This window comes from Atractosteus spatula, chromosome 11, assembly GCF_055471065.1.
Source record: "Atractosteus spatula isolate fAtrSpa1 chromosome 11, fAtrSpa1.hap1, whole genome shotgun sequence".
NCBI lineage: Eukaryota > Metazoa > Chordata > Actinopteri > Semionotiformes > Lepisosteidae > Atractosteus > Atractosteus spatula.
In genome coordinates this window covers 6,334,214-6,348,159 of record NC_142716.1, presented here as the reverse complement: position 1 = coordinate 6,348,159, position 13,946 = coordinate 6,334,214, and the positions used below count along the sequence as shown (strand labels likewise).

General features: G+C 35.7%; 1 protein-coding gene across 2 annotated transcripts in view; it reads left to right on the top strand.

Moving 5' to 3' along the window:
• The window catches only part of cop1 (COP1 E3 ubiquitin ligase), a 29,712-nt gene extending 28,442 nt beyond the window's left edge, over window positions 1-1,270 (top strand). For both annotated transcript variants that reach the window (XM_088928211.1, XM_088928210.1), the window contains exon 20: window positions 702-1,270. In XM_088928211.1, the coding sequence (XP_088784337.1) occupies window positions 702-719 (18 nt within the window). In that variant the 3' untranslated portion in view covers window positions 720-1,270. The remainder of the gene's footprint in view (window positions 1-701) is intronic.
• Window positions 1,271-13,946: the final 12,676 nt, after the last annotated feature.

The window sequence follows — 13,946 nt, the reverse complement described above, 5'->3', positions numbered from 1 at the left end:
CCATCACTAATAACTTTTTATTGGTCTTGTATGGTTCAGCTTTAGAGTCGTTCCTTTTGGAATAAAATCATAGAAAACTTTGCTGACAGTGTCACAAATTAAATTTTCTCAAACCTTGGTTTTGTGAACTGTATTGATTTTTTTTCCTCCCATGTAATGTTGAAAAGACCTGTGACTAGGGAGAAACTTGTCTTTGAAGTGTGGTGTGACTGAAAGCTCACTTCTGAAATGCCTTAGGCTCAGTAGTCAATTAAGATACGTTGTTGAGTTAAATGAATAAGGAATAATACAGCTGATGGTCAGAATAACTGCATAGCATAATTTAGCGGAACCTGACAATTTAATTTAAAGAGAAATAATGGGATTGAATATATTACCTGCAACTTGTTTGAGACAATTAAATGTTAGTACTTGAGAGAAATAATGGAAAGGAATATTTGACACTACATTCTGGTGTTTAGTGTTTGTGGAGTTCTTTCTATGGGAGGTGTAATTAGGTTAATTTAGTGTTTTTTTTTCAAGTGAAGCAAGGTCATAGTCGGCACTATTTGGAGAGCCTGTAAAGATTTTTATACTTTTCTTATCTATGCAGCTGTTTAAACGTCAACAAGAGACCACCATCCTTAGCTTTAACTCTGTGAAGTTTCACTTTGGAAATCATACCAGTAGGTATCTCTACTCACTTGTCTTATTTTTCATAGGTACTGGAGCTTGTATGAGGTTGAAGATCAACCAGAAACTACAAAACCTTTCACAGCTGTGATATTTACATTGGAACCCGGACTTTGGGAAGTATTCTCAAATATAACAGCCCAGAGTTTTCCAAAGGACTAAGAACATCTTGAGAAAACATTTCTTGGTTTGACTTGTCAACAAATCAAGTTTATGAAGACTGCCTAAAGATTTCCATCCATATTGTGGGGTTTTATGAACTTAAGCATGTGAGGGTGGACCATTTTTTTTGCGCAAATGTGGGGGAAAATAGCATAAATATATTCAGTTCTTCATTTTGAATAAAGTTTATTAAGTTAATCTTTTCATCAGTTTTTAATTCTTTCAGGAATGATATGGCATGTCTTTTAGGTTGCTCACACCATGCCTTTTTTTAACATCCTGTTTAAGTTTTGGCAGAAATTTAGATAATACAAATTTGAAATCTCTTCAGATGACATATAACTCCTTAACTTTTTTGTTTTGAATATTAAATATTGGGGGTGGACCCAATATTTAGACTTTGTCCACACTACAAAAATAAAACTCAATAATAGTATTACTGTTTCTCTTCAGACCTCCTACACTACTGTTTTTTTTTCTCATCACATTTGGCTCATCATGTCCCCATTTGATTTGTTAAGGTCAGTTACACGCACATCTTGTTTCATTTTCTATGATTTTATTATAATCCAAACAATAAGATGTTACATCTGTTGTCAAGCTAAATTACAATATTGTAATGTTTCAGAGCTCCTGTAAGAAGAATACATCTAAAGCATGGGTGACTCCAGGCTGTTTCAAATAATTATGAGTGCTAACTATAACAGTATTGTGTGTGGAAAATGAGACATTTCATCTTTTGTTACTTTGCTAAATCTAGTCTGTTGCATATAATTGCTGAATCTGTTCTCTAATGTAAACCACTGCTTGAAATCAAGCCATTGTTTAAAAAAATGAAATCGCGAGCAATGAGTTGAAACTATTTTAACATGAAATTTAACCCGTTTGTAGGCCTGTCTGTCTTTACTTGATACGGATCCATATTATTTTCAACACTTTTTTTGATTCATTGCCTGTTAAGAAATGTTATCGATACTAACCTTATATACCGGAGAAGAGTTATATTTGGATTGCAGTTTGCAAATTGGGAATTTTGGAAAGGGGGTCATTTGTGTGTGCTTCAGATGTGAAGTCCTTAGCTGGGCAGTTTGTTTAGAGACCAAGCAACCAACATGAGATTTGAAACATCACTCACATCACTTAACTCTTACGCATTCAGTCTTTATTTTCTGATGATCTTTTTATTCAGTTGGTTCAATTTCTTATAAATGGTTTTCTAACAGAGAATAGGACATCTATGCTAAGTATTTATGTAAAAGTGAGCAAAAATTGGTTTACATTTTACCTGATTATAAAGATTCTAATACAGTAAGTATACTTTATAGGTATGTATTACTTGTCATTTTAAGTTTTGTGATAAACTTTTACAGTCAATGAAAGTTCTGTTTGCATATTTTTTAAAGGTTTTGAATATTAAATATCCAGTGGCTGTTACTTTTTACTATGTTGATACTTGTCCTACAACTATATTTTACATATATTGTCATTTTATAAGTTCATGAAAACAACATAATAAGCTGATTATTAGGTAACTTTTGTACCTCTACAAACTTGAAGAAGCCACCTTAAAATAAGTTAAATTTCATAGTAGATATTCATGTTGATCCATCATTTTTATTTAGACTATGTGAGAAGAACAATGAATAATGGGTGGATGTATGAAGATTGATGAGATTAGTACGTTACATTCTTTTTAATGTCTTCAGTGTTGGACTCTCTTAAAAAAGGGTTTTTTCCTAGAAGGAATTCAAAAAAAAATATTCAGAATTGCTCCCAGTTGCATACCAAGTGCCATAAAGAAATAAGTTACATAGACAGGATATTTTTAGTCTTGGACACACTTAAGAGATTTGATTGAAGTATTCTGCATCCTCAAAGCTGTTGCGAAACAAAGCTCTATTAAGAAACGAAAAAACGTTCTAATCTAAGAACCAGTAATACTTTTTTGTGCACAGAATCTGGATGTTTATAAAACTAGAGTACACGTATGCAATGGTTCACAATTTTTGCACTTTTTATGTGCATCTTGCATTAAAGACCCAAAATATATATTTTAAAGATTTTTTGGTAGTTTTACAAGAGGTTAAAATTTTCCATTTTTTCCTTGAGAAAGAAATGTTGGCCGTTTTGTGATGACTATTCTGTTTTTTGCTGATGCATGATTTACACTAGGATGTATCATTAATTCTAATTGAAATTCTTCTTTGTTTTCAGAGTTTACTTTTTTAAATTAAAGCTCTGAAACTTGTAACATGAGAAGGGAATTGAAACAGTATGCCTTAAAAACATTTAGCACTTCGTAATGAAAAAAGATTGGTTTAGATTGTGAGCCATTGTGTGGGTGTGTTCTTTTTTTCTTTGTCCATTACTGGGAACAAAATGAGTGGATGGGAAGAATGGCTCAGTATCATTTATAATCTTACGTCTTGGGATAATACCTCTCTACTTCTTTGTACGAACCTTAACCTGTTTTTTTTAAGTTCTATACTGGCTTCACAGAAACTTTTAATGTACTTTTTCTCTCCTACATTCGTAGCTGTGCGATTTATCCTTGGCAAGCTGTCTTTCAGTCTGAAAGCCTCATTAAAATTAAGTGAAGAGATTAAATGGACTATTATTATCAATCTCTATCTAGGAGAGTGCACACAACCAAAGAAAATAAGTATAAGTTAGTTGGGGGGGGAAGGGTGAGTCTATTTTCTATTGCGATAATGTAAATGAAATAGGGTATGCAATGAAGTACAGTAATGAATGTTAAAAATATTTTTTAATTTTTAATTACATTTGGATTATGAAAAGCTTCAGTTGATTAATCCATCTCCAATCTGTGCATACTGCTGTATCATATATAAGATCTTTTTTTCAATAAATGTGACATTTAGAAAAGTTTTATAATTTTAAGTTACTTTCAAATCTAAAATAGCAATATCTAATAGACTGTCATTTAAAATTCAGGTGTAAGAAACTTAATATCTTCTGCTGAAGACTTTTTGCAAAACTTTTTTTTTTCCCCAACTTGATCTAAATTAAACAGTTGAACTGCAATCTGTAGTTCCTAATTTCGGTCCAAAGGTGTGGATTTTTAAATTAAATTATTTTACACTGATTTTGTATTGCTGCAGTTTGAAATTAAGACCTACTTCTTCCTTTGTTCACCAGCAGTAACACAAAACTTGTTCAGTACATTTATGTTCAAATGCACATCTTTAATAATGTCATAGGCAATCTATTTATAATTAGATAAAAATGGATTGGTAGGCAGGTGGGCCATGTCACTGTTTCACACAGTTTTTTAACAGCCTGAGGTATTAGGTAACTGAATTAATTAGTTACATCAGTTTTATTCTTTACCAACTTGAAGCAATGATGGTCATTCCTTTCAGAAGACCATGTGATCTGGGAATTAAGAATTAAACCAGTTAGTAGGTGTTCCTCAAATTCTGTTGACAATTTACTTTAGTGTGCTATAGTATTTTAATTCATGATAAACTGCTGTAACTCTTTCTTTTATGTCACTGAGGTGAAGGATAATGTGACATTTGATATTCCCTGTTTATTTGTTGAATAGGATTCAGTGTTGCTTCATAAGAAAGGGAAAAAAATCCCCAGTGAATATGGCTGTCGTGCCATATTGTGTGTAAGTATGTTCAAGTAAGCCTGGGAGGTTTTCTGTTCATTGTTATGAGTCCCCAAGCTTTTAACGGATGGAGATGGAATGAAATGTGAAATCAAGGTATATCAATATGATCTGCATACACTTAAAATGATCTGAGCACAAAACAATTTCACCGCCTTCAAACATAGTTAGGGATATTTATCAGAGACATTGATAAATGACAACATGCATTGTGCATCCTTGTTTCCCATTTTAATTTAGACTGCCTCTTGTAAGCTTACATTGGAACATTGCAACAGCAAAACTTGGAAATACAGAGGAGCTTATTTTGTTTTGTACCTGTGTTTTGAAGGGACATGGCTTAATTAGACTGCATATTTTAATGGCTTTATGCTGTGATTTTGATAGAACTGTATTATGATCACGATTTACAGTGTTTGACATATTTCTTGTAGTTTTTTTGCAGTATTGTAATGAATTTACAGTATCTAGGCTATTGCATTTATGTAAAGATTCAGCTAGTGATACATCTTTGCCGCTATTTTGCAGGTGTGCCAATAAGTCGGTAGAATCTGGGCATTAGTTCTAATTGAAGCATTGTTCATTTTTGCTCCAAAGATGACACACTGATTGCTCCATTGCTGCCTAATACCACTGTGGAGCTCACGTCTCTCAAAGGACGTAATAAGTCTGTCAACTCTGTACTACATATTCAATAATTGCTATTCCCGCTGAACACTTCATTTCTCCCTACTGCATTGCTTTTCACTTCATCTGCAGAATCCTCTCATTTTTGCCTATTGACAGAGAGATTTGCTGTGAACCCGATTCAGGCAAGCTGTCATTGTCTTCCTGACCTTGCGGTTTAATATTCTTGTCGTAGGTGCAAAAGTGCCACTGTTTCAGTTACCTGCTGTCTTTTCAAAATCATAGAAAGCAATACCTAACCATTACTTCAGAGATGAATTGCAGAGATGCCAAATTCAACCCATTAAAAAAAAACACTTTATGAAGTGATAGCATAAATTAGCTTAATGGCAGCTAGTGGAGCAGAAAGTCTTGGTGAGGGGTCTGCAGTGATTTAGTGGAAGCTCTTGAACCTAAATTATACGGATAGACATTTCGGTTTTCTCCCAAGATCATGGGATGATTCTTAAACTTGTTACCTTTGAAGGTCTTTTAGAATGTGGAGCTTTCTGAATTGTTTTTTATTCTAGATTTTTATTTTATTTTAGCACCGGAAACTCCAAAAGTAACGACAAAAAATACTGCTGTGGTTTGCCTTTGATAAAATTGTCAATCTCCAACATAATAAGAACTATAGATTGGTTCTATAGATAAAAATGCAAAATGGTAAGTGTCTTTTGTTATGGTGATTGATTTCAAGTTTCCTTTTTTAGATATAGTTAAAATTTTATGTATGTTTATCATCCATCTCTTGGCAGAATGTCTGTGTCTATAAAATTATAGATTTTATCAAATTTGTTTTTGTAGTGCATTTTTGTTGTGAAGTTGTGTTGTCTGTGCTGAAATCTTTTCAAAGCCTGTTTGGGTGGCAATAAGTTTACTTTTCTTTACAATTCAGCTAAAGAGAGGTGTTTAACATTCTTGGTTAAGAAAAATAGTTTGCACAGGCATAAACTGTACTATTTAATATAATATATGGAACGGTGGCACTGTCGTTAATGATCTGCACCTGTGGTTGGAAGGTTGCCGGTTCAAATCCCGCGGCCGGCAGAGGAATCCTACTCCATTGGGCCCCTGAGCAAGGCCCTTAACCCCAACTGCTCCAGGGGCACTGTATAAATGACCCTGCACTCTGACCCCAAGCTTCTCTCTCCCCGTCTGTATGCCTGTGTGTCTCATGGAGAGCAAGCTGGGGTCTGCGAAAAGATAAATTCCTAATGCAAGAAATTGTATATGGCCAATGAAGTAATCTTATCTTACTTAAAGGTTATTACATAAGTTGTTTATGAACTGGTAAGCTTTTTTTTAAAAAAGATCTTTTAAATTTCCCAAAGCATATTAGTGCTTAGCTGTCTTACCTGAATCCCAGTCCTATTTCTAACCATCAATTGCTAAATGAAGTCATCAGCCAAAGGAAGGACACCTAACCACAACAGTAAAGATTTTGGAGACAACATTGTAAATGCTGTCCAGGGGCACTAAATCCATAGGATTAGATTTTGACAGTAGAAATGATAGAGTGCCTTTCATATGTCCTAAAGAAAAGATACGTATAATTTAAGAAATTGATTGTATTTTCAACAGGTGATCATATGAATTATGTGTAATACATAATTATGTAGTGCTAAAAAAGCATGCTTGACAAAGCAATTGTTACACAGATAAAAACTTAAGATTGCTGTTGGCTACACTCCATCTAATTAGTAACCAGTCTGAGTCATTTATTCTTTTCCCAGCCAGGTCAAGATCCTACATCACAGCATGTACTTGGAGAGAGCATACTAATGTCTCCCAGTGGTCTGCTGATAATTAGGCTAACCAAGTCTATCTTCTGTGTACTCATGTGTTGAAGTTTAGTTGTTGCCTGCATTAAGAGGATTAATTTTACAATGAGCACAAGCACTCATCGTTCTTGCTTTGATGTTTGCCTGGTAACTTACCATAAATGTTCATCGGGGTTAATAATAATATAGAAGAAGAATTTAATATAATGCATTTAAAAGTTGCATCTCCAAACGTTTAGAGTAAGTGTTAAAGTTGTAACAAAAGAACAGTTTTAAGGATACACATTGGAAAATAAGTACATAGAGTATAAGAAGGACAGGTGCTCAGAACTATAGCAGAAAATACATGGTTATTAGAAAATGGAGTTGACACAACTCTTAATAAAAGAGTTTCTGAAAAGAAAGGTTTTGAGCCCAGATTTAACTGCACTCTGTTGTCCTTGGAGATAGAATTGGAGAGCTTTGCAAGAGAAGGCCTTATCACCCATACAATGTAAATAAGCTCAGGGGACATATAGAAGACCAGAGACAGACGACCTAAGGGCACAAGGTTTGGAGTAGACAGATACAGTAAGTCAGATCGGTCAGACTTGCCAGGCCATGTAGATCAAAAACAATATCGGATGTAGTCTGGAGATATTTCTGAGATGGAAGAATGATGTATTTACAAAATTCTGCTTGTGAGGGTCAAAAGTCAAGCCAGGAGCAAATATCACCACTAGATTCTTCAGTTTGGATGACATTCAAGCACAGTGCCTTCCACAGATAGGGTTACTGTATTGGCTTAATGTAGGTGTTGGGAGGAGTCACATGAACTCTGAATTGTCACAGTTTAAGTGAAGGAGTTGTCCTGGTTTTCGTATCGGCAATGCAATTGGAGAATGCAGAGGCAGCTACGTCAGTGTCAGGTTTAGTATGGGCATAGATTTGAGTATCATCATCTTAGAAATGATCATCCAGATCATGCGATTTTAATATCTGACCGAGTGGGAGCATGTAAATGCTGAATGACAGGGGGTCCAGTAACAACCCTTGTGGAACATCAGACTTAATGAACCCAGCTTAGGTCCTAAAACCCCCAAGAGACACAGTGTTGGCCATCAGCAAAATAAGAGCTGATCCGTTTAAGAGTGGTGTCAGAAACTCCAAACACTGTTAAATGACAGTTTCCTCTCCTCTCTTGAGACTGTGTCAATAGCAGCACTTATTTCTACTAGAATTAGGATAGATGGAGAACCTGAATCACCTGCCATAAGGAGATCGTCAGTAACTAACAAGGCTGTTTCTGTACTGTGTAATTGTTGGAAACCAGATTGGAAGGGTTCTAAGAGGTTATTTGCAATTAGATGTTTATTAAATTGTGTTGCTACAGCACATTCTAAGATTTTTGCAAGAAGTAAGTGGTTTCTTGTTGTAAATTAAATATATTATACCGAAAGCTGAAACATCTTTAGAAAAAATGAATAATAGTGTACGTATGTTCATACTCAAAGCACTCCTGAATTGCTTTGTAAATCTTATTTACCAACATTTCAAATCCTATCAGATACTGGGTAGAGCGGTTGAACAGATCTGACAGTTGAGTTCATTTGCATTCTAGTGACATCAACTGAAAAATAATAATCAGCAACTGTAACAAATCACTTCAGAATTACTTGTAGTTTTTTTTAGCATATTCTGTAATCACCATTGTGTTGTGTGGCAAAAATGTCGTTATTTTTTTAATTGAAGTTGTGTGGTTACAGTTTCTGTGCTGAATTGTGAGTACTTTATTCTGCAATAAAATCTCACAACAAATATATTTATGATGACTGCAAATTCCAGTTACTTGTCTGAACTAAAAAGTCAACTTAAGATTACATTTGGTGTACTTCCTAGTGTTTGTTTCTCTGAAACAAGGCCTAAAAAGGATTGAGCCTAATGTGAGATTCTAGACAGTGTAAAAGTAGCCAGCTACATCTTTCATGAAGTCAGAAAAATCCAATACAAAATAGTGTATTGCTTTATTTTTTTTAGATATCTGAAAGCTCTGTTGACTATAGTTGTTTATTTACAGACTGAATTTCTATACAGTAAGATTTTTTTACTTTCAGCTGTAAAAGTTCAGGTATTGCAACCTAATGCTCAAGGAAGAGTAGTATTTGTAGGGCTGTCAGAGATAAACAGAAGGGTTCGTGTGACAGGCACATTTTTTGAAGGCTTGTTTCTTATCCTTTCAGATAGCAGCAGGTATATTTTGGTATGAAAGATACAGCATTGCACTAAATTAGATGCAGACTTTATTGGGTGAGTCAGGTGTCAACTCGGTCCAAGCAGAAAGCTACCCTGAGCCTAACAGCAATTTCTGAATTCAGAATTCCACTCTATGGTTTGAACATTTAAAACAGTTTATCAACTGTGTTTCTAGTTCTTTGAGATCATACATACTGTAAACCTCCAGCCCACACATTCATGAAAGAGAGGGGGAGAGCAATTAACCATTTTTCTCCAGAGAAGAATTTACTTCTACTTTGCTGAAAGTATGAAATAAGATGATGCCAGTTAAGCTGGAGCAAATAACTGCTATTCTATATTTTAACCTAATTTTTATATTTTAAAAGGCCTCACAATTGTATCTTTCCCTCACTTAAACTACAGGAAAGGGCTAATGAGCATTTCATGTTATTTGGTTTGTGTGAAGGTGTTTAATTTGTTGTCAAAGGTTTGTCTTGTTGTCATATAAACTAGTTGGATTTGCATTCATTTAATTCTCAAATTTGCCTCTTACTGAAGCTAGGCTGGATGCTTTGCACTGTACGATCTGTGACCATTGCGGTTATTAACTTGCTGTTGAAACCATGATTTAAACAACTGCTTTGGGAGGTATGCAATTTCCTTTGCTGCATTTTCAGAAATTTTTGCATCTTCAAAAGAGAAAGCAAGCATTTTCCTGAGGAAGTTCCTGTTAGTAATTGTATTTGTTTTTACATAGTCATTAGTGAAAGTAAAGAGGACTGCAGCATCCTTCAAATCCAACATTTTCCATGTCAAAACAAGAGCTAGGTATTTGCACCTCCCACATAGACTGTCTAAAAGAACAAAGATGAAGGCTACCTGATTATGGGAGTTTACAGACAACAGGACTGAGGCCAACATTGTTTTGATGGAAAAACAGGCTTAACTAGGCATTTTATGATGTCTGCATGTTTATGATGATTTATACAACCAAAAACCCTGAGTACTTCAGAATCCATGAACAACAAAGCATAAGCTGTAAGTTTATCTTACAGCTCATTATTAGATTCGTTCTCTTTTTCTGACAGGGCTGTCAGAAATTTTACAGAAATGTCTGACAGTTCTGGCAGAATATTGCAAAGGAAAATAATTTGGGGGAAAAAGCATGGGACAAGAGTATTGGTTTTGTTTTTTCTGTAACAGGGAGGAAAAGGATGAAATGTTGAGCAAGTAGTTTTTCATTCCTTAGTATATCCTCATGGATGTTTCATCGTAGTTAAGCTGAAATTTTGCTGGTATATTTGTTGACCAAACGTCCAGACTTCCTTATTTCACTTTATTTTTATAGTATGGATTAATATAGTGCATACAATGTTATTGCACCTGGGAGAAGATTTGATTTTTCATTTAAAAATATTTTCTCCACATAATATGGTCACAAAAGAAATGTACTATGTTCTTAAAAAAGGGCCTTTCTGTGTACCTCAATGTTTCTAGGTGTTTTTAATTAAATAATGTTCTGTCACAGTAGAAGGGAGGGCTTTAAAAGAGGGTGTTCATAAAAACACTAAGAACCTGTATGCATCCACATGTACTGTATAACCATCAATGAAGACAGGGTTCCCGTGCAGAACCTATTACAAAATAATAAAGGTAAAATTAAATCATACAGTGCAATACTTGTACTAAGAATGACCACTGTTCAAATCTGCTAACCTGTATAATGTTGTGGAATTACATAAAATACCTCAAATTTGCCCCAGTTCTTTGGAGGTCTTCTCTGGTTCTTGCAGTTGCTCTAGATCAGGTTGTGCCTCAGTTTGTTCAGGTTTCCTCCTCTGAGGAATGTCTGATTATCAGCTCCTGGGTTAGATTAACTGGTAGAGCCAGATAAGACTTCCGAAGAGCTGAGATGGGTCTGGCTGAAAGGTCTTGTGAGCATGCTTAAGGTAAGAAAGGGCAGTGAGGACTGGAGAGAAGAAAGAACAGGGCATTTAAATGATCAGACCCCATCATATGCCACATAAAAGTGATGAAGGCACAGCATTGATAGGTGAGAGGGTTTCCCAGAGTATTTTGGGGAGACTTCAGCCTTCTAGGCAGAGTACAGGGAGCATGAGAAAGCATAACCTCTTCTTTACTGTAAATGCATTAGGGCTAACAGCCCTGGGGAGCATCGTCAAGCTGATAAATAGCTTTAAAAAATACAGCAAGAGAGCCTTACTGATGCTGACTCAGGGACTGCACAGAGGAACAAATAGAGGAGTTTCCTTCACCTTGCCTGACCGTTGATGGAGGTACTGTAAGGCAGGAACTGAAAATGCTCTCTGCCCCTCTGCTCTCTCACTGCTGATAAAGGGAGAGAAGAGATCACCTGACTGTAAGTCCTTCTGTGAATATAAGGATCGTGGAGTGAAGAGAGAAATCTCATTATAAAGCCACGATTGCTTGAGATGGGGAGAACAGGGAAGGTGGGTTGCTGAGTAGTCCCTTGGTGCATGCAAAACTGTAGGTGATAGTCTTAACAAACGCTCAATAAGAAATTGAGTGTGTAAGGAAGTTACCTTGGTTCACTTAAAATAAAGGATGATGGCTACAGAGCTCAAAACTTGATACTCAACAAACAGAAGTGTTACTTTTCTGAGCAACTAACACTAAAGGGTAAACCACCCTTATCACAACTGGAAATACCTAATTAAAGCTGAATATTAGACTGCTTAGTAAAATGTCTAAAATCTGTTGTGGCAGGTGATCCAGTTGAAGCAATTTAGCTCAGTGCTGCTTTAGGGGCAGACAGCAGCTCTTGGGGAGTCTAAGGAGGCTCCATGTCTTTGAGTGTAAGCGCACCCTGTTTGGTTCTGGTTTTGTTTAATCATCTCTAAGGGAGGTGAGAATATAACGAATTATGCAGATGGGTATCGTTTATACAGAAGATACAGTTGGAAGAAAAAATAATTTGTGGCAGAAAAAGGTAACTTTTTCTTCAGACCTCCAAAACCTCTAAATTGTCTAGAATACCAATCCATTTGTAATCCCAATCTTTTTGCTTTATCGCTGTAATGTATTCACTCGGTGGTCTCTCTGTGGTTTCCTTCTTAACACTACAGCTCATTACATGCAAAAAAGGATTATATAAACATGGTAAAACAGTAAGGCACAATGCTCAGAAAATGCAGTAGACTCTCAAACAGTGCATTTTTTATTCCTATTATGCAGAAACATGTCCAGAGGATATTTAATAGACTAGGTAACTACTGTCTAGAATTAAGTTTGATTGTCAAGTGTAAATGGGTGTCTTCTCTTATTAGAAATCTGTAAAAGTGTAGATAGTTTATGGCAGATGATGATACTGAGGTGTATGCATGAATCAGGACTGCACTATAGGTGCAGATAACCCATTTCTTTTATTTCCCATTTTTAGCTTATTAATGCAAAGAAGTGATTACATCAAATATACAGCTGGGTGTTCTTTAAATGCCACCCTCTAATGAACTATTTGAAAGTCCTTGGAGGGCATTAGACAGATGGAGTATAAGGTAATTGTAAACCATGCTTACAATTTAGACAATGTAGACAATTTCTACAGTGCATTAATATTCATGATGCAAGACCTTTGCTTCATTCAAAGGAGTCCATCTTTTGGAAGATAGATCCCCGTCCAGTGTTTTGAGTTCCTAAATGAGTGATATGATCAGAGTCTGCTTGTACTTGTCAGTGTATATTTGATCTTTTCTAAGATACCCTACTCCCTTGGTTTAGATGCAGATGTATTGAGTCAATCTTTAGCTTCTGTGCTGGTGTTGACCTGATGACCTTTTGTGGACTTTTCAACATGTCATTTCTACTCATACTTTTAGGTTACCTCATGCTAGAAAAGATTTTCGGACAAGTACTCCTCTGTTAATTCCATTATGCTGTAATGTGTATCTTGTAAACTGATGTGCCTCATGCATTACAGTGCCATTAATCCTCAGGTCTTCTCAGAGCACTGAAGATTGGTGTCTCTTGCTTGCATTAGCTGTGCTTTTTTGCCACTGGGAGGTGCCTGAGAGATGCGAGATCAAACCCATGGTCTGAATGCATGCTACAATGGAACTGCAATGTGGTACACTGCTGGGTGCTAGAAATTGGAGGAGGAGAGTATAACATGTCTCAGAAACAGTTTTGTGTGTCCCTGCTGAAACATGGATCCATGCTGAATGGAATATTCCCTTTCTAGGTGTCATAGCATTAACCACATACAATATTTGCCACACAACATTAGTTATACCTTTAACTTTAGACCTGTAAAGCACTTTCTGAATGCTTGTGTAACACAGTGTACACTGCAGCGGTATCATTTACACATGAAATAGTATTGAAATAGTATTCTATCACTTGTCCCTATTTCATTACCATTTTCTGTTTCTTTATTTACAGTTTAATAAAATGTAAAGATATGGCTTTGATACAGATATTTTGAGACATAAAGAGGACTTGAATGCCACTTCTGAGCTGGACGCTGCTTGAATAAATTGCGAGGGGGTGTGTGGGGGGGGGGTGACTTGATTCACACTGAGGAGCACTCTTCTAAGTTCTGTCATTTTAATTTATTGAAATCTGCTCGCAGATTTATACTCCTTGAAGTTAAATGCTTTGAAGTGTTTCTGAATATATTTATTTTCTCCCCGTTTTCTTAATCCTATCATCACCATTACCCTTTTAAGCAACAGAACACTTTATGTATTGTACAGTATATATACACGTACTGTATATGTGTGTGGCCTCCATGGTCCCAAGACAAGGTCTTCACAGGTCTCAAGCTTACTTTT